The sequence below is a fragment of the Peromyscus californicus genome, unplaced genomic scaffold (genome assembly GCF_007827085.1).
Source record: "Peromyscus californicus insignis strain IS unplaced genomic scaffold, ASM782708v3 Scaffold_19__1_contigs__length_69161282, whole genome shotgun sequence".
NCBI lineage: Eukaryota > Metazoa > Chordata > Mammalia > Rodentia > Cricetidae > Peromyscus > Peromyscus californicus.
The window spans coordinates 42164122-42186417 of NW_026294491.1; the positions used below are offsets into that span (position 1 = coordinate 42164122).

Here is a 22296-nt window from a genome sequence, read left to right on the forward strand (position 1 = left end):
GGTTAAGCACTAAACAAACTGAACCTGTGAGGATATTATATTTTGGGTTTAAGCCAGAGTAGGACATAATTTTCAACTTTGTAATGAAGCATGCAAAAATGTGTGCATATTACTTGCAACAAGAACCTTTGAGAACACACCTTTGGAACTAGCTCAAAGTAACACATGTTCACTTATTTTTAATTCTTAGGCCATGTGTATGGACCAAAGATAAAAATGATACTGCCTGCAAATACATTAATATTGTCAGTGTAATATATTAATCATAGTACTATATTTAATTTTCTAAACTAATGATAAACCTCCCAAACTCCAGATTTCAGCCTGGTGTTCTCACCACTGTCCTCCTCTTCTTGTCCACAGCAGACAGACAGACAGACAGACACACTAAATAAATAAATAAATAAATAAATAAATAAAGAAGAAAGAAAGAAAGAAAGAAAGAAAGAAAGAAAGAAAGAGAAAGAAAAGAAAGAAAGAAAGAAGGAAGGAAGGAAGCTTTTTTTCCCATAACATAGCCTAGAGGGAACTTTAATATTATGTTTGTATGAACATAATATTGTCCAGTAGCTAGCAGACACTGCAAAGAACAAAGAGAGAAAACTCATTTTTGTCACTGTGTTATAAGAGACATTTGTCATCTTCATAATTTTTAGGAAGAGGTTTGGACTCAATCCTGAGTGTTGCTGCAAACAGAAGAATCCTCCTCTATTCTAAAGTGACTTGAACTCTAGCACAATAGAAAGATGTCTCATCCAGACTTCAGCTACAGGGAAAGAATGTCGGTGGATTTAAAGGACAGCTGCTTTATTATTTGTGGATGTAATTTATTATGTAGTTGTGCCTAAATACCACTCACTTTCTCTGAACTCAGAACCACAGTAATATGATGCCCAGCCCATAGCTTCGCAACACATTCCATTAACCTCGCATTGTTTCAGCTATTTTAAATATTAGTTCCATTTCAACAAACAAAATCCTGCAATGCATTCTGGTAAATTAGTCTCTAATATGAAGAGACTAGAGCATGAAACTCCAACAAGAATGTTTAATGGAATACAAATATCCAATCTGGAGGCTCTAATAAAAGTCTCCTCTCTTTGGGTGAAGGCCCTTGGCTATTACACAAAAACCATCATACGTGGCTGCCCTCAAAATGCATTATAGATCAGACTCATAATCTTTCCTTCTACAAATGGCACAAGAATTGATTTCAATTATCATTTAATACTGATTTCCCTCTCCTGTCAAAAAGTTCTCTGTACACATGAAACTGGAGGTTGTCAGCTTGAGCTCATTTACGGAACTCTTAAGGACCATTGATTTGTTGGTGAAATGTCTAGTTCTCTCATAGTTACTGGAAGGATACCTTGGAGGCTGAATTAGATGACAGGATGGGCCAGAATGCCGATAGGCTTAGTGAAGACTAATGAAAAGAGAAACTCAAATTTGTCAGAACGCCTTCTGTAAATTAGGTTAGCATGATTGATTATACTAAGCCAAAATTTCTCATGTAGCATTGGCCTGAATTCTAATTGTCTCTTTTCTTGCTGCTTGGTTTTGTGCTTTGGTACATGCCTTTGATGTCTGCACATTAACCTTTGGAGAAAATATGAAGTGGTTTAAAAATAAATTGAACTTATGACTTTGGCAACTGGGAGTTGTTTTGTGCCCCTGTGGAGACTTGTTTTATCTCTTTCAACTCCGTCAGCATATGCGTTACCACCCAGTATTTGTATAAGCACATATGTAAGGCCAATATTTTTGTAGGATTTTATATTCTTACAGGCACTTACAGAACCCAAGGGCCTTTATCTTCACCTTAATTTTCTCACAATCCTTGTAAAAAAGACAGCTTTTCACAAGTGATGTCTTTTCAAGAGCACTGACATCATTCTGAGGAAATGCAGATGCATCTTGCAGGCACAGTCAGTGTTTCCTTTAAACAATCTCTCCCTGCCCTGTCTCCCACACACATTTTTCTATAAATGTTGTATAGATTTATCTCTATAGAAACAGACCTAGACTTTCTGTGGCATTAAAAGATGCAAGTTTGCGTTCTATCAGAAAAAAAAAATCACAAAATCATGGATATAAAATCAACTTCAGAGTGAGTGTTTTGCTTGACAAATCACAACCAACACAAATTTTTAGAAGCTTAAAACCTAGAAACATTACAAAGTCCATAAAACATATTAGAGAGAGAGAGAGAGAGAGAGAGAGAGAGAGAGAGAGACAGACAGACAGACAGACAGACAAACAGACAGACAGACAGATAGACAGAGAAGACAATTTAGGTTATGGGTTTTTGCCTTACACCTTGTTTGAGGCACAGGCTACCAGCCTGGTTTCACTAGCAGCCTCCAGGAATTCTCTTGTGTATGCCTGTATGCCTCCTATCTTGCCATGAAGTACTAGGATTGGATGTGTTTGCCTATGTGTTCAGCTTTACGTCTTTATGTAGGATCTGGGGGGTCCAAATTCTGGTTCTCACACTTGAGCAGTAAGCATGCTACCACTGGGCTATCATCCTAGATCCTTCCCCTTTTGTTAAAAGTATAGTCTCTGATCGACTTATAAAATAAATGTGATTTTATAAAAAATATCTATAGAGGAGGAAAAAAACAGATTTTTTTCTCTATCTTCAATGATAGAAAAATATTTATTATTGATGTTTTGTTGTTGATATTTCACAACACATTGCTGGTTATATGGCAGATTCTTTGCGCCTCTCTTCTTTCAGGGCTGTGGTGAGTGATATGAAGAGTTTCCACAGAAGAGATTCTGATGAATACAGTCAAATCTTGTATTACCTCTGCCAAACACATGCTTCCTGGGCCAGCATCGCAGCTCAGTCAATTAACAGGAAGACCTCTGCACATGAATACCATGTCGGGACACCAGGTGGAGTGCTAGAGCAATACTGGATTTTCTGCATCAGAACAAGAGCAATACCCAACTCCCACAAATAAAGTATCTCAGGCACCCCAAACTGAATGAACTTCGAATAGTGCTCCGCTCAGCATGCTCTCGCAAATAGCCACACCACCAATTCTCCTCACACATAGGTGTACATGGTGAGAACAGCTTCATTTTCTCACCCACCCCACACATATCTGCTGACTCTCAGACCCAATATGGTCATCCTTATCTTTCTTTTGCCCTTGCTAACTACATCCCACTCTAAACTCACAGGACCATGTATACACATCACATGACCTTACACGCATCCCACCATAATCTAACAGTCCAGGGCACATCTCAGCTAACTGCACCCCACTGTAACCTCACAGTCCAGGCCACATCACAGGAGGCACCCCTAAATCTTCTTTCCCTGTTCTCTTTTCCATTTTCCCAAAACAACTGAAAAATCGTAATTTTCTCTCAAACCCTAGTTTATCTTCTCGGAAACCCTGACTCTGTTTCCATTCTCCTGTGCCGTTTCCACTGTCTGTCTAATGGACTGTTTTACTAATTTGTTCTCCCAGATTCTCTACATCTACGATGAAGACACCTTTTCCTGGCTTTGCCCTTACCATTCATTCTCTGTTCATGGCAATTGTCCTCCCACTGCTTCTCAAAGATTTGCCTATGATCTCTATCATAGAAACTTTGTAAACTATCCATAGCCCTGAAAGGCAATTCCTTCTACTGGAACTTGGGCAGTTTGGTAGTTTGAATGTCATTGGCTCCCATGAGCTCATAAGGAGTGACAATATTGGGAAGTGTGGCCTTGTTAAAGTAGGTATGCTCTTGTTGAAGGAAGTGTGTCCCTGTTGGGGTCTCTTTTGCTTAAGCTTTGCTCAGTGTCACAGTCTACTTCCTGTTGCCCTCTGTTCAAGATGTAGCTAGCACCATGTCTGCCTGCATGCCACCATGTGCCCAACCATGATGATAATGGACTGAGCCTAGGAAACTGTAAGCTATCCACCCCAATTAAAAGTCTTCCCTTCTAAGAGTTGCATGGTCATAATGTCTCTTCATAGCAATAGCAACCCTAACTAAAATAGGCAGTATTAATTAGATACTCAATTTATGCTATTCTGTATTCTCATTTAACATTAACATTATATACATATGTGTTATAGTGTATATATATATATATGTATAATATTTCTAAAAATATAATACGTAGGTTAATTCTATTGTTGTTACCAAGCAGTTTACATAGAACTGGATAGACAAATTTAAGAAATATTTTCTGCCTTTGGGATATGTGAAAGCTTGTAAATGGGAAAAGATTAGGTAAAATGACTTCTAACAAATGAGAGGGTAAGACAAGAACCAGACATAGCAAATCTACAGGTTATGGTGGTTATTGGACCTACTTATTCTCCCCAGATTGGTATGATTTTCAGAGAGTCTTTCCAAGCTCTGTAGATGGCCATATTTCTGGTGCCTGGTTTCTGGAGGTATTCAGTTCTTTGTGGTTAGAGGTATTCATGAAGGGATGACTTGAACCTTCAGTCACCGCCCAGATGAAGATAAAGTGCAGGTAGTCAGCCTGGAAAGAAGGTGTATACTCCCCATGAGCCAGCATCAAGGAGAATTCTGCTGTGCTCTTTACTGAGAGAAAGAACAGTGTCGCAAAGATTGCAGAGCCTCTGGAGACCAAGAACAGGGCATAACCAGCCCTAAGCTTCTGGTTCCTCCTCTACTAACACAGTGAAGTTGAGAGCTCATGGGTAGCACCAGCATCAGCCCGAGTGACGTAATACACCAAGGAGCCAGCTGTGCCTTCAACAGTGTTGTTTCACTTCTAGCGTTTGGTAGATTTGACGTGATTACTAGTTCATCCTATGTGATCTTTTGTTAAAACCCAATTTTCAAGTTTTCCAATTTCCCTCAGTTATGATGATGGCTCTATAAATTGTGAATGTATATTCTACTCCAAAGAAGTTTAACAAAAAGAAGCTTTCAAAAATTTAAAGTCAGGATAAGAAACCCCAAATCCATGTGTATATATATATATATATATATATATATATATATATATATATATATATACACATACATACACACACACACATATATACATCACATATATCATATATACATCATATATATCCATATGTATCCATATATATATATATATGCACACACATGATTCAGCTGACACTAATAATGATCTTAAAACAGCAGTCTCAATCACTGTAAGCGGTTTCTTGTCAGACCAGCTGCAAGGAGTGGATTTGATTACCTCCATGCATTCTGTGTGGCCGGAAACTTAATGCTGAGACTCAGCAGGAGACTGCGTGTGAAGAGGGAATTGACTCACACTGTGATTTGTAATAAAGGGAACCTTTTTCTGCGAAATTTTATCTGAGAGTTAAGAACTCCTGTGAGATTTTTCACTATCAACTCAGCATGGTGCTATTATTTTGTTATTGAGACACTTACATTTTTGTTTTTCTTACCTCTTACAGAGGAATCAATAGTCTGAAAGTTCAGCAGAAAGCAGCATTCCCTACCTATAGTCCAGTTTGGAACTACAGAGATTGCCACCAGCAATTTAGCAGACTCACCTGAAACTTTGTAGGTACCCACTGAACTATTTTTTAACAGGAAATAATTATAAAATATGGTCAGTGATAGGTTTTCCTATGATTTAAGCGATTAACAAGAAAAGCTGTAAGTACCCAGCCTTTCCTGTTATCCATGCTCTGTTACTGTAGTGATACTGTGTTGCTTGCCAACCTGATGATTTTCTCTACAAACCAGTGTTTCTCCATAGAAAACACAAGCAATTCAGGGGTGGGGGGAGGAAGTGTTTTCTTAATTGATTTTCTACCATCTCAAATGATTCTAGCTTGTGTCAAGTTGACGTAAACTCGCCAGCAAAATATTTGTGTGAAGTTTTATGAGTGCTAAGAATTATAGTTCTGAGCCGGGCGTGGTGGCGCACGCCTTTAATCCCAGCACTCGGGAGGCAGAGCCAGGCGGATCTCTGTGAGTTCGAGGCCAGCCTGGGCTACCAAGTGAGTTCCAGGAGAGGCGCAAAGCTACGCAGAGAAACCCTGTCTCGAAAAACCAAAAAAAAAAAAAAAAAAAAAGAATTATAGTTCTGTCTGAACTTAACAAAAATGATGAGATCTTAACAAAAATGACTCATTATGGTACATTATGGAATATTATCTTTATTAAATGGATTATTAGTATGTAGCTTGAGAATCTGTAGAGAGAGGTGGAAAGTTTTGACTAAGAGTAGAACCAAAGATTAACAAACTAAATACATGAATTATATAATTATTTATTAAGTAAAAATCAATAAAATATTTGATAAACTTCAAGCAGCATAAAAAGTGCATATATTCTCAAATATTTGAAGTGCCATTACCTGACAATACTCTGTCGTTATTTGGAAGTATTATTCTTTGAACAACACCTTGAATAGTGTTAACTGTTATATACATTTTAAATAAGTACCATGGAGTGCAACAATAAGGATAGAAAAGAGAAGTTTGAAAAAAAAGAAAGAAAAGAAAAGAAAAAGAATACAAAGAAGACATGGAGCAAAGATTCCTAGCAGATTCCTAGCTCCTTGGTCCAAGCATTCCTCAGGATCTAACGACATACTGTTATTGGATTCTTGAACTTCCACACACAACATTCCCACAATGCTAAGTCTATATTTCAATAACATAAGGTCAGATGTTTATTAGCTATTTAAAATCAATAATGCCTGATCAGTTTCAAAAAAGATAAACATCTATGAATTAAATACGTCCGTAGTCGAAAGATATTAAGGAAAACACAATGTCATTTTATATTGTACTTAGCTTTTATTCAATACTTACAGTATTATAAGCACTTATGGATGCCTATAAGTGTTTAGGAGTATTTATGGTCATAGTGCACACCGTATCTATGCAGCAACGGCATGGTCCTGCAGGTTGAAAGCCTTGGCTCAGCATGATCCCAAACTGAACTCTCACCTTTCCCCTCCCACCCGGGTTCTCATTTTAATACATATTCCCCTTAGTTTAACCCAATTCTTTTATCCCCAAAATATTATTTCATGAAAATTTTACAAAAATAAACAAAAAGGAAAATGACCCTTTACTGCATCCACCCACAGCCATGTCATCACCAACTGTGGAAAGATCCCTTTCCCAGGGAATTTGCACCTTATGCATCCCCTCCAAGCCATCATTTTGTCAAAGTGGGGTACTATAAGAAGTCACAGTGTTTCTGCATAACTTGTTTACATATCTCAGGACTTATGTTCTGGTCTCCATGAAATAGGAAGAATCAACAGTATAAAAACAAATCCAATCTGAGCACATTCCTTTCTCTTCAAAACCTTCTACTTGGCACCATGAGTAAGTCTGTCCTTCCTGGAGAATTTCTTTACTATTCTCCTCACACATTCTGTTCCAGCTCTCGTCTTACTGATCCCCCAACACCACAAAAAGATTCAACTTCATCATGAATGCAATTGCTGATTCTCCTACTTGGGATGCTGTTTATAAATTAGCCCTTAGCTTACACAGCCTTTCCCTGAGTCATCTACTATACTGAAATCCAAGAGACTTTCCCAAACTGCCCATCCTATGGTACTCAACCACCCCCATCCCTGTCCAGAGCTTTACCTTGCTTTCCTTCACTTACCTATGTGCGTTTGTTTCTTAAGACCTCCTAGTAAAATGCCAGCTTTATGAAATAGCTGTTGATTATGTTCATTCACACATCTATCCCCAGGATCTCAGAAAAGAACTTAAAATAGGGGAGGTCCAGTAAGCAAAGGTGTGAGATAGTAACATGGCTTCACTATTTTAGTCTTCCCAAAGGCCACACCTTTCTGGGTTTTTTCCATTCAGAATGTTGTGTTTATTTCCAGGAGCCCCTTATGCTTCTGCAATTTACTCTTACCTCATACTCAGAGCTTGATTCACCATAAACAGAAACACACATGAAAACTACAATTCTCTTGGCCCATTTTCTTCTCTTCCAAAGTGCTACATATACCATAGAAGATTTCAATTAATGACATTGAAAATTTCCCTCTCATTTTAGTGTTTGTGTGTGTGTGTGTGTTTGTGTTAAGTATGTGTGTGAGTGTGTGTGTGTGTGTGTGTGTGTGTGTGTGTGTGTGTGTGTGTGGTATATGCATGCATGTGGGTTCACTCATCCTTGCATGAACATATAGAGGACAGAAGTTGACATTAGGGGTCTTCCTCTATCATTCTCCATGTTAATTTTGAGGCAGGGTCCCTCACTAAATCTGGAACTTAACTCTTTTACTGAGACTAGCTGGTCAGCAAGCCCCAGCAGCTGCCAGGCTCTACCTCTGAGCTTTTCAGTTAAAGATGTGCACCACATTCACACAAGATTTTATATGGATACCTGAGAGGCACACACAGCTTAGACAGCAATGTTTTACTCACCAAAGAATCTACCCACCCCTCATTTTAAATATTTGAATGATCTGACTGAATAAATACATAGAAATATACACAGTAGTGACAATACACATAATAAATGTGGGCCTCCAAACTTTTTTAAACATGAAAAGTTACCCCATCTTCCACCATGTTTTTAATTTACAACATAGTAAGGACTTACTTTGTAAATAATATGTCTTAGGTAAAAGGTGTCAGATTCCTGACTAAATTTTGAATCAGCTTAATTACAAGTTGAGTTATATTTTCTGACTTTGCATTAATGTCTAAGTTTGTAAACATCAGTGTCTTGTATATGAAAGATAGTTCAGATGAATGTATGTTGTCAGTTCTATTAGGATTTCCATATTTAATCTTCCTTCGGTACTTAAGATATTTGTCAGTGTTTTATGTTAAAAGAGTAACATCATATTTAAAATGTACCCAGCATTAAGGATTTGTATTTTGAATGGAACCTATCAACTATGATCACTTTATTTTGGGATCAGATTTTGACTATTAATTAGCCAGTGTGTAATGATTTATATGATTTTAGTGCCCGGCACATGATAGCAATTATTACTAAAGGGTTTAAATTTAATGAGCAATGATTTGCAGAAGGTATTTAAGAGGAGGGCATTTGTTGGTAAAATGAAATAAATGCTTAGATTACAGGATGAGCATACTAGAGAGATTAAAGACACACTGATGCTCTTTGTAGTGTGTTTTAAAATGTATTTATTTATTCTTATGTGTGTGAACGTTTGTCTGCATGTATGTATAGGCACCACATACATACTTGGTGTCCTTGGAGACCAGAATAGAACATCAGATCCCCATGGAACCGAAATTACAGAGGCTTATAAACTGTCATATGGATTCAAGAAATCCATCCCAGGCCCCCTGTAAGAGCAGTATGTGCTCTTAACTAGTGAGTCATCTCTCTAGTCCCAACAATAATCCTTTCTTATCGGATAATGGCCTGACTTGTGTCATTTCAGTTTAAAATTAATAGTAGAGTCTTATGATTACAAAATCCTGGGACACAAGCAAGAAATTCCCTTTCCAAGCTTCATAAATACAGCAGAAGCAGACATGGAGGGTACAATAACGTGGCTACTGGACTAGTGATTTTTCAAAGCAAGGTCAGAGGATCCTACAAGATACAGGATGATCTGGACCTACAGGGGGTTCATGCCGCATAGCCTTATCCCTTGGGCAGATTAACTGCTGTCTTCGTAAGACCAGTTATGTCTGCTTATACAAAGACAGCCACAGCTGGGTCAGCTGAGTGCTGATGTTCTCTCATAATGGGAAGGGTTAGTGGAAGCTCACCTGAATATCCAGTCACCCCTCCAAGCCAATTGTATGCAATTCTGCCATAATGGCATGTGGGTTTCAGGCTTAGGGGATGGGCTGGATTACACATCCTGGAGAGGACTTGATGAAGGAGACTCCACTTATGAATCTACAGGAAAGCCATCATCTAGGCTGCGTGAAGACTTTCCAGTATGGCTGCTCTGGGGTCACCCATGTTCCTGTTAGTAACACCTCATCATGTCCTGTAAGTAAGCCCAATAGACTCATGAGTGCCTCAGGAGGAACTTTAGTTTGTCCCTGGGAACTTTCAAAGAGGTGGTGGAGTGGACACTGCTGGGTTCTCCCCAAGGAGAAAATTTGGGAGAAAGGAAAATGGGAGGAGGGTACTTAAAGACACTACATTTCCTGTTTACGCTATATATTTCAATTCTGGATGACAATCACATATCTTTCTAATGGTCAGAGAAAGGGTAAGTCATGTAAATGGGAAGATATCCATCTGTGTATACAGTGTCTACATTGATGCTCCTATTTATCAGTTTTTCCCTAATGTTTATTAGGTTCCAAGCAAATCCTATGGCCATATGATTATTCATACCATGCTTGTAATAATTTATCATTATTTCCAATTTGAAAGCTGATCAAACTCTGTAAAGATAAGATCACCTCAGCAGAGTTGATTCTTGAAACACAAGGTATTGATGTCACATACACTGCAATGATGACATCTATGAAATGAAAACTTTTTTTCCCTAAGTGTTCACATGTAAATCCATGGCTTGACTTCTGTTGAAAATGACATTTGTGTGCTGCAACTAACATTACCTTCTACTTTCATGGAACGGAGTTGACCTTCTGAACCAGTAAATTTAGCTCTTCCTCACTACAGATTTCTTGGGGGTACTTACGTATTCTTCATAAGCCTCATGGGCTGGAGGTGGGGGTGCTCTGTACCCGGGTACTGCTGCGGTCCCACGAGCACGAGGTGTAGGGACACCTCTCGCTATTGGGGGCACTGGAAGAGCTCCACGGGTCACAGTGGTCCCCCGAGGGGTAAGAACACCGCGTCCAGGTGGTGGTGGTGGAGGAATAGCACCCCCACGGCCCCTACGAGAAATAAGTGACATGCAGATGAAGGAAAAGAAGGACAGGAAAGTAAGTGCTCAGCTCACTGGCTCCACAAAAATCGGTCTCACTTTCTGATATGTAATACGTAAAGTGCTTTGAGTCACATTAGAATACATTTCTTTAAATATTACAACTTATTTCTCATGAAAACCATGCAACATATTTGATATTTTCTATTATATAATTTAAAAGGGAGGAAAAAAGGAAAGGAAACAGAAAACCGATGTCTTCCTTGATTATATTCCAAAGTTAAAAAGGACAAACTAGAGTATTATCTGAGATGTAGTACATTGGCTACATGTGGGACTGTGTGTGTGTGTGTGTGTGTGTGTGTGTGTGTGTGTGTGTGTATGTGTGTGTGTGTGTGTGTGTAGACTACCTCCATGCTGGGAGCTGTTGACAGTGATCTCCAGTGTGAACATATTTTTTAAAAATTAGGAACTTTAGTGGGATGGAACTTTTGTTTGTCCCTGGGAACTTTCAAAGAGTTAGTGGAGTGGACACTGCTGGGTTCTCCCCAAAAAGAAAATTCTGGAGAAAGGAGAATGGGAGGAGGGTACTTAAAGACACTACATTTCCTGTTTACGCTATACATTTCAATTCTGGATGAAAATCACATATCTTTCTAATGGTCAGAGAAAGGGTAAGTCATGGAAATGGGAGGATATCCATCTGTGTATACAGTGTCTACAATGATGCTCATGTAAAATATTTTTAATAAGGTGTGACATTCTGACCAGAGTGATGCCACTGTGTGGCTACAATAGCTTGAGTTTCACATCACTGATTTATTACCATGCTGTCACCTCCAGAGATGGTGAAGCCACTGACATATTTTCAAATGGTCTTCAGGGCTGCTGAACTAATGCCCAGCAATGAATGAATGAATGCCCTGAACCACAGACTTAACACAAAAGCGATCTGAACAAAAAGCATGAGATCAAAGGAGGCAGCCATTTTTATGACATTCTGAAACATTCAGAAAGGATGTTTATCTGAAATCTTTGGGCAAATACATGGTTATTTCACTTCTTATTATGTCTGAAAGTTGACCTCTAGCAAGCACCGTTGTCAGCAGGAACACTAAAGCTTTGGGAAAAATGATGGTCTTTGGAACGCCAACAATCATAGTGTTCAGCTGTACCATCACAAGGGAAGTGGGATTACCCTTTCTGCTCTGAATAGCCATCAACTTGCTCTTTCATCCTGGAAGAAAATGAGTTTTGGAAGTGAAGAGTAAGAATGCTGGTAGAGCTTTTAAAATTCTTGGCTTACCCAGCCTATGAGTAGAGAATATACAAAACATACAATCCACAATGGCCTCAAGTGGAGGACATAAAGGGTCCAAAGCTGTAGTGCCAGATTCAAGTATAATGACCGGGAAGACGAGCTAATGTCATCACACAACAGAAAAATATCTGTTATCTGCAGTGCAATTCCCTCAGCTTCTGAGTTGTTCACATGTGACATGTATGAACACATGGGGTCCAGCTCTTAATGATGCTTTGGGGGGGAGGGCTATAGAATTTCTAGAATGGGGAGCCTTACTGGAGGAATTAGTTATAGGTGGACAGGGTTATAGCCCAGTCCTGTCCACTCTTTGCTTTCTGCTCTGATGAGAGACACAGGAGCAAAGCTCTTCCAGCCACTAGTTCCCATCACGATAAGCCATCTTTCAGGGTGCCTTTCCAAATATGATGGACTGTATCCCCTTTCCACTGTTAATCAGAATAAACCTTTCTCTCCTCCATTAAGTTGCTTCTTGCTGGGTGAGTATTTGCTCATAACAACAAGACAAGTCACTAATACAGCCTCCAAGTGCCTGTTCCTCACCAGTAACATATTCCCAGGTCTGACAACTAGTGTAATAATTCCTGCTCGGTTTACATTTTAATACTATCAAATTGTCGATGTGTTGATAATAAACTACATGTGCTGGCTATATCAATGAATAATGGTGGGTAAACATTTTAATTACCTAGACCTGAAATAATATTTTTTTCCTAATGAGGGGTATCTAGATTTCTAAATCTATATAATGTTTCTGCTCTGCAATTATGTCATGCTCATATTGATTCTGGTTTTTCTTTACATTTCTTCTTCAACTGACTCTTAGACCCAGCCGCAGCAAAACCTCATCTAGAGTCTGTCTCATTCTCACTTATATGTTCTGTCATTTCCTGGCAGTATTAACACCATTGCCTTCTCCTATTCAACCTAAAACATGCATCATCTATTTTAGGATACTGTCCAAGGCTAAATCCCCAGTGCAGTATTCTTTTAGTTTCTGACTTCTTCAAAGAGCATTTTCTACATTTAATCTTCACTTCATGTTCATTTCTGAACCAAATGTCATCTCTTCAGGTCTTGTTTTCAGCACTCTGGGAAGACACTCGGCTGAGCCCGCCAAGCCCCCAGCCTACCAATTTCCTCTTATAGCTCCCATGACCCTGTGCCTCCTGAGTTATATTTAAGACTTCTCCAAGCTATTATCTGGAAACTGTTTCTTCAGACTTTTATTCTTTTCCCTACTCTGCCTCTCTGTATTTCATGTGCTGTTCATTTCTGCCAGCCTTGGGTCACGGGTTTGTCTCCACTGTCTCCCCAGTCATGATTCAGTCTCTTTCACCACTTCTTACCCCCAAACCCAGCTAATTGCTTATCATCACAGCAATTACTGAGATCCTTTCTGAGATATGGATACCCTCCTCTTTCAAGTTTTCTAGTTTTACATGTTAGTTCTTAACGTTGTCCACAAAATCATTCAAAATCTTCCCTTAATGATAATAGTGTTTCATTATTTATTTGATTAAGAAATAAACTGAAACTTTAGAATAAAGATTTACCAAAGTCAAGGTCCATTCAAATTTGACAAATGCTCTGAGCCAAAAGAAACATTTCTCCCCTAAGGTTACATCAAGCACCTGATTCCCTGTTAATAATAGAACAGAATCTATTGCTATGATGCTTTTAAGCTTCCATAATAAGAAAGGTGAATTATTTTAAGTAGTTAGACTCTCAAAGAATACAGAAGAAATGTGTGGCTTTGTTTGGTGTCCTAAATATGTAGTTAAGGTTACCTGGCAAACTGTTGGAACTGTTAAAAATGACATTTCTGAACCAAAAAACATGCTGAGGTTCTATTAAGATTACTTGCAAGGATGCTACTTCAGAATCCAACAAAATCAGGCTAGAAATGCAAACATTTTATAAAGACTGGCGTCATATGAAGTGTTGGATCTTGTCAGATCGACACGTATCAATAAGCAAATGACCCGGCCAGGTGTTACAATGATTACTTTTTAGTTTTTAGGATGAAATATGAAAAGAAGTGCTGGAATTTTTTTTCTGGTCTTTTCCTTCAGGTAGATTTAATTCTCCCAGAATTTCTACATTGATCCATATATATATATAATTAACTGCTGAGTATTCCACTTGGGAATTCTTATTTTTTTCTGATAAATGAGCATGGTTTTATAATATTAAATATAAAAACAGTGGTGTATTCATAATGATTGAGGTGTTTGGGGCATTAATTAACATTACAGAATACTTTAGCACATCTTAAGATACTTTTATTGTGACAGATGAGTTTTTTTTTAAGGGTGTGTCCTTTACAAATATGAGTCAGCTATACAGAAAGGGAAGTAAATTAATTACACAGCCTGTGTGTGAGTGCTGTGTGTGTGTGTGTGTGTGTGTGTGTGTGTGTGTGTGTGTGTGTGATATAACTTTTAAACAGAAAAAGGTTTATTTTGGGTCCTGTTTCTACAAGTTCCGGGCCATAATTGGGAAGACTCTCTGCTTTAAGGCCTCTTATAAAAGGCCAGACAGAGCATAGGGGCACCCACAATAGATACTAGGCAGCAAGGTGGGCAAAGCTGTTGAGCTCATGGGGATGCATGACAAAAGAAAACCCAAGATACACTAACAGTTACAGCATCCTTGGAAGGCATTCGATTCTATGACCCCAGACTTTCCACTATGCCTTATGTTTTGATGTTTCTATTCTGCCTATGGAATAGATGCTCAGGAATGTTAGTCTAAGTTCTCTTTTATTTTCTGTTTTGTCTCTGGCTTTGGTACTACAGTATGCATACATCTTTGCCTTTTTGCAAATCAATGTTTTCTGTTAAAAGCTTACAAAATTCAGAACCCTACAAAACCAAAAGACTATCATCATCATCAAGGATTTTACAAAGCCAAATATATGTATGGACTTTGTATAACCATGCTGACAGTCAAACCAAAGTGAGATTCTGGATTTTCTTAAGTGATGGAGATATCTAATTCATTTATTAGTCAACTTGACAATATTATTTTCTTTCAAGAACTGTACATGGCAAGGATATTTTTTAGTTTTATGTCATGCAAAATGTTTTAAAAAAGCAAAGGACTATGTCATCTCTGTATCTTAATCCTGGAAACAGAACAGGGAAATAAAGACTCTCAGGTTCCCAATTATTTTTTAAGGATAGTTGTTAAGTACTCAAATTCATGAATTCTGGAGTCAGAATATCTATTATTTTAGGTAACATTTTAATATTCTACCCAACTTTTGCTGTTGTTTTGTTTTTGAAACTATTTCCATGGCTGGCCTGAAATACACCATGGAGATCAGGCTGGCACTGAACTCACAGAGATCCACTTTCCTTAGTCTCTTGAATTCTGGGATCAAAGGCATGGGCTACCATACTTGGCCCACACAACTTTTGTTCCACAGTTCTTCACTTATAAAAAGTAGTTATCTCAAGTTCAAAAAGATATAATGAGTTAATGTGTATAATCTCTTATGTGGTATTTGACCCTCCATTCCTACTGTTTTGCTGTGAGTGTCGATGAAGCTGTTGTCGTACGTGCTATTTAAGCATCCAGTCTTACTGTCTTATTATGGTTTGAGTGTTGTTGAGATTGTTTAGCTCTGTTTAGAATCACGACACACAGCAGAACAGCAAAGGCCTGCAGTCATCATTTGCTGTTAATACACTAAGAGAGAGAACTCAGGTACCTTGAAGGAGCTATGGGAGTTATTCTGATTCCTCTGCCTCTAAGACCTCGGCCACGGCCAGACTCTTCTGAGCCATTTAAGTAAGACAACTCTCGGAGTTGTTCTTGACGAATTTCATCGTTGTAGTCCTAGAAGAAAAAAAAAACAGAATATTATGAATTACTATGAGACATTGGGTTCTTAGCCCTGAGACACATTCCCCAAACAACAAGAAAAAGGCTGAGGATACAGCTCATAGATAGAACATTTGTCTAGCATGTGAGGGACCACCAGTTCTGTTGCCAGCATTTCAAAACAGAAGAAAACCAAACAAGATAACAATGCTGTGTGGCCAGAACTGAATCTAGCTCCATACCTTGCCTCAAAGCTCTGATCCTGGTACTCAAGAGCCTGAAGTAAGAAAGGATGCTCCCAGAGAGTTCAGGGATGTTCAGGAACATCCTGAATTCTAGGTCAATCTTGGTTAATGTGTAACAAAAGAAACAAAACAGCTTTGTCTGTTCCCTTAACCATTATATACAAACCCCCTCAAATGATATTAAAGAAGGTGCAAAACTCTTCAAGCCTCTTATCACATAGAGAAAATGAAGATGCTTCTTTGATCAAGAAAGTACTCTTCATAACACTGGATTCAATTCTCTTAACTATCACTTTAGGCTTTATCTGAAGAGGGAAAGTATCAGGGTAGTATCAGTACATGGGAGGTACCTCAGCTACAACTGTCAACATCAATGTGATGGAAGATAAACTGCACTTGGGTGAATATGTGCAGATTATGAGTGCATGCTATTTAAACAGTTCCTGAGTCACAGTGCAAAAGGGAACAGTCCCAAGACCCAGAGCAAGTGAGATTGTCTTAGATTCATTAAAACAATGTGCATACATAGGCTCTGTGGAAATCTGTGGAATCTCACTGAAAAACCTGGCTTGCAACATTTTCAAATCAAGGGACTTCCTTATGTGTCTTATCCATGGAAAGTGGGAGTCACACATAAATCAAATTTCACAGTCACAACCAGAGACTTGGGTGAAGCACGTGTCATCCTTCAGTCATTTATTAAGAATGACTGAAGTCATTTAAAAAGATAGAAAGTAGGTGTGAGTCATTATAGATAGATTTAACCTTTAATAAAAGTGCTAGCACTAATTATTTCATCAAATACACATATACACATATACAGACACACAAACATTCAGTCACAGACACAGATACACACACAGACACTGACAGATAGAGAGACAGACATACATAAACACACCTTTGTGGAACAATATAAAATGGAGTAGTTGTTTATTTGTGCTAAATTGCCAATATGATCTTTTTCTCTAACACATATTTAGGTGATATCCACCTCTGCTATTATTTAACATTGGAGGAGAATTTATATTCTAAAACTTAAAACTTTTGTAGCAGTTTAGCCAACAGAAATGACATATGAGATGGAAGTCTAGTGTATCAGCAAACAATGCCCATTTAGCTCATTATAAAATTAATCTATGTGTTAAGTGAATTGAAATAAAGAAGCCACAGTCGGCCACACACTTCTACTGTGCAAGGTCTGGGGAATTCTTAATGCACAGCTTTACCTCATGCTCCAGAAACTGACTTGATTACAACCAAAGGGCTAGTCATGCCAAAGTACTTATTTTCTTATTTTCAATATGTTGCTTTCATGTTTATCCTCTTCAACACCTGATTATAGTGATGACGGGTTTATCACAGAGGATAGAAGAGCTATACAGTGAAAACCGCAGTTTCTAACAAATCATATATTATTCAATTTCTGCTTCCTAATTTTCATATTCATGCCCCAACTAAACTGGAGAACAAAACACACATTTCTATTATTTTACTAGGATCAGGAATGCAGAACATTGCCACTGCTGCTGGCGTTGATCAGCCAGCCATCAAAGTGGAACATGAATCCCATAAACTTCACATGTAACATTGCTGATTATAATGCTGTATCTGAAGCTCCTTCTCTGAGGTAAATCCGTATTTTTAGTTCTTATGGATTAAAAAAAGATAGACTGGCATTATTCTGTAGAAGACAGATAGGATAGAACAGCCCCTAGTTCGTTCAGCACCTCCTGGATCCATGCCTTTGAAAGTTGTAGTTACCTTGACCTGCCACTGGCTGTGTGAAACTTTTCAGCTCAGTACAAAAGGTAACCAAAGTGCCTGGAAAGTACCTGTGTACTGGAACTTGAGCTTTTTGCCATTGGAAACTGTTATATCACAAGGTGGGGGAAGTCTGGCTCAGCTTTCTGGAAGGTATGAGAACATGTGGATAGATTCTAGTCACTCTGTCCCTTCTGCTATCCTTTCTGAGATACAAGAGAGGCCATTCAGAGCTCTGGTCAAACCGGCAGAGACCAGAAAGAAACCTCACCTGAAAATCTCAGAAATCTACTTTGTCCCAGGATAAAGGATAATAACCTGGTAATCAAAGCCATTAGGACTCTTGTGTTGATTTGATGTAAGGGTTCCAAGAACAGCGATGATTTGTCAGCCCAGGACGTGAGCATTGTGCGTCAGAGGCCTGCTTAAACAGTCATTCTCCACATATCTGGATGAGAGTTCTTGGACCAACATGTTATCATTTATTTCTTGGGTCAGGTACCACCTCAGATGGAATTTGATGTAGCTGAATAAAAAAACTATGTATCATAATTGTTGGAGACATTTACTGAATCTCTTTGTTTAATGTGTGAGTGCACTAACTCGATGGCACGGCTATTTCGCGGCTCTGGAGAATTCTATTAACCAGTAAAGATTTGCCAATCTTGGTTAGATGAATATTTCACACTGAAGAATAATTCTTAATGTAAGTAAAGCCACTATTGACAATATACACCTGAATTCCTTATGGGTTTAGCTGGAAATGTTCCCTTTAAGAGATTAATTACTTTCCAGGTTTATGGTGGCCAAGTGAATGGAGACAAGTAATTACAAGTGTAACTGACCATGAACTGCAGCTGCTACCTTCTGAAATACTACTTCCTCAAGGCCATGTTACTGAGAGCTCCTGATGCTAAAGTAAGTCTATTCCAGAGGAAACACTGGATTCCTGTATTTTAAGGACTCCCTTATGGTATTGCTGAACTATCTTTTTACTTCAGCACATCAGAGAAGTCCAGAAACTTACACTTCTCTTTCCGTGCTTTCAGATATTGTGTGGAAGAGCCCTCCTTATTTTCCATAACGTTTTGATTTTGTCACAAGAGCACTTTCTCTAATAAAATCCCTCCATGTTTAATCCACTTTTAGCATTCAGTTTTTCAAGAACTCAAGTGGAAATGTAGTATTCTGACAAAATCAAGTTCCTAAAAATCACAGAGATGAGAGCTTTGGCAAACTCAGTTGTATTAATGCTGATGGAAGCTATTCCATTCACCATACCCTGTGCTGTGACTGAATCAGTGTGACTGCCATTATCCCACTTTAAAATGGCTACAGATAGGCTGAATATTAGACTCACTAGCAGTAACTGAAAAGTGCAATACTTTGGATTTAAAGAAAAAAATATAACTTGTTTAATACATTACTTAATAAGAAACTAGGAAAGACTCATGGGGGTTGGCAAACATGAGAACTATTTTGAGGCAGAGAATAGAACAATTTCATTAGTACAGAAGAACTATGGTGGCAGCGAACAAGCTGCTTTTTGCATGAGTGTGATGAGATGTGAGAAAAAGAATAAGACATCTAAAAGCTTAAGGGTGTTCGGGTAGAAAGTAACACACTTCTACTTTTTTTTTTGTCATTTCTAAAATATTTCGACTTTTTTAAGTACCACAATTGGTTTTAGAAATATATTACTTGAAACAATAGCATGTACACTCACAATACTTTTCATGCATTCCATTCCCTGAATGAGATCAAATCTACTCTATGAAAGAGTTTCCACGAAATGTACGTGTGTTCCCTTTCACCTTTCAGATAAGGCCCTCCCACTGTGCTGGCATATGGTGAAAACAGTATACACAAGAAAAGTTGAGAGCAGAAGGATGTTTGGATGTTCCTAGAAAGGAATAATGTGCACAGTCCGCACATTAAACGTATATGCACACTATCCAGTTACATACAGGCTTGTCCATCTGCTATGGTGGCATTTTGCCAAACTACAAATTGGGAAGATTATTTAACTTACATTTAGATGGCAGGTAATGGCAGGTGTTAATAGGCAACCTGGGGGTTCAGTCGGGGACCACTTTCCTGCCAAATCCTCTCCATTAAGAATCAGCAGGCACTGGTGCCACACATTTAAAACTGTGGCCGTGGGCTGAAGAGATGCCTCAGTGGATAAAGGCACTTGCTGTCCAGCCTGACAATCTGAGTGATCCTGGAAATCTACATGGTGGAAGGAGAGAGCTGACACCTGCAAGCTGTCCTCGCCCTCCACACAGTTGTCACGGTACCACACTGTATGTCAGGTAGATACAGTGTGTGCCCAGTGCATACACATTTACACACACACACACACACACACACACACTCATAAATAAGTACATGAATGTAAACAAAAAAATGAAGTGAAGATGTTAATCCTTTTGGGTTATAACAAAGAGAGCTGAAGAAATATCAATCTCTGCACATCATAGCAATAAACAAGAAATTGAAATTGGATGTGGTTGCACAAGCCTGAAATTCTAGTACCTTGGAAGCCAAGACAGAGGATTATGAGTTAAAGGCCACCCTGTGTTACAAAAGTAAAAACTAAATAAAAAGGAAATATGGGCGCTGAGCCAATATCATACTTATAACTGAGCTGGAATGGATAGGAAACTTTAAAAAATATCAGTAGAGATTATGTAATAAAACAAAAGATTAGGTAGTTTTACTGAGCCAATACAAAATGAGCTTTACTCATCTCACACTAGAAATCAGAAAATCCATTTGCAAAATACAGTCAATGAAGAGTAAGTTAAGATTTATTAAGAATCTGCCCAATGAATGATTCTGTATAAAGTTCATATAAAAGCATTATAATAGTATTGTTGGAGAAAACAATATCAGAATTCAAAATGTCTTTGATTCTGAACCTTAAACTTCTATTGATGGCAGCTTCTGATTCCAAATGTCTTTTCTTTATTTCCTTGTTATCAAAACTTCATTATAAGCTATTCAAAAGTCATGACCAACTGTGATGATAACAAAACAGATTGAATGCATATACTATGTATGATTATTAGAACGGCTTATATTCTTTTTCATTTTTTTTTTTAACAAAACATTGACTACTGACATAGGAGGGCTACCTGTAAAGATCTGTGAACAACAAAGAACTCAAAGATTTTTTGTAAGATTTTTAACTTAAGCTAGTCTCACAAATCAGCTACCACCTCAAGATAGATTTAGGATACTAGAAAAATATTCATAAAACTACAGGTGTCAGATTTGAGCTGCTACAAATACCAAGTTCCATACAAAATAAAGTCAAAACGACTCTAAGCTTGTTCATTAAATGTTCTTAGCAAATTCAGACAGAATTCCAGCATGGAGGAGGGGAAGCGGGCACACAGTCCACTCCTAGCCACGGAGTTATTGGCATTTGATTGCTGCAGGGAGAGAGAGAGGCCAGTTTTCTTCAGTGGAGTGACGGGTATATCACCCACATTTTAAGGCAGGCCCCACCCACAGGTGTAGTTGGTCAACACAAACAAGACTGCCCTTTTTTAGAAAGAGAGAGAGAGAGAGAGAGAGAGAGAGAGAGAGAGAGAGAGAGAGAGAGAGAGAGAAGTGGGAGAGGGAGGATTGGGAGCGAGAACCTCAGCAGAGGAGGTGAATATAATAAAATATATGAGATTCTCAAAGAATAAATGAGAATATGATTTAACTTTTTTTTCTTGGTAAGTTGTCAAGCACATGACATGGGAACCATATTGAGTTTTAAATAAAAATAGGCATTAATTTAATCCTTTAACGTATTATGGTAACTTTTATTTATAAGGCAAACTCTTTAAAACACTTTTTACAATAATAATCCAATGGCCCTCAAAGCTTTTTAAATGAAAAATCATGGTGGAAAGCATAATTCGAGAAAAATGTGTAACAATTCTGTTCATAAACGGGGTTGATGTGGGTGTTTGCTATCAATAGCCCTACAACTTCAGGACTCTGTAGACAAGGGAAATTCTAAACTGAATTTTCCTGAATGCCTGCAATTTTGATGTTTTGAAGCTTCCAATTCAGTTTCAAAATTTATAGGTATTTATAAAATGTTGTTGGCTAACCAACCAATCTGATTGCATTTGCAGTCTGCTCCACAGGAGGGAATTTCCTTCTGATAAGGTAAAAACCTATGGCTGTGAGGTAACAGGCCCTGGGGGTGTGGTGGACAGTTACACTTAACTGTTTTGCAAAATGGTCACATTAGCAAAGTTCTTTCTAAATATTAGGTTTGTACCCATGGATCTACAGGGCTCTCAGCTTTGGTCAGAAAAGATTCATTTTTT

At 38.2% G+C, this 22296-nt stretch overlaps 1 protein-coding gene across 7 annotated transcripts in view; it reads right to left on the reverse strand.

Moving 5' to 3' along the window:
• Khdrbs2 (KH RNA binding domain containing, signal transduction associated 2) overlaps positions 1-22296 on the reverse strand; it is a 529113-nt gene that overhangs the window by 197467 nt on the left and 309350 nt on the right. For all 7 annotated transcript variants that reach the window (XR_008219929.1, XR_008219926.1, XR_008219928.1 and 4 more), the window contains exons 5-6: positions 15838-15965; positions 10610-10808 (exon numbers count right to left, since the gene is read on the reverse strand). Coding sequence is in view for 1 of the 7 variants with exons in the window: in XM_052745237.1 (XP_052601197.1) it covers positions 10610-10808; positions 15838-15965 (327 nt within the window). In the remaining 6 variants the exon portion in view is untranslated. The remainder of the gene's footprint in view (positions 1-10609; positions 10809-15837; positions 15966-22296) is intronic.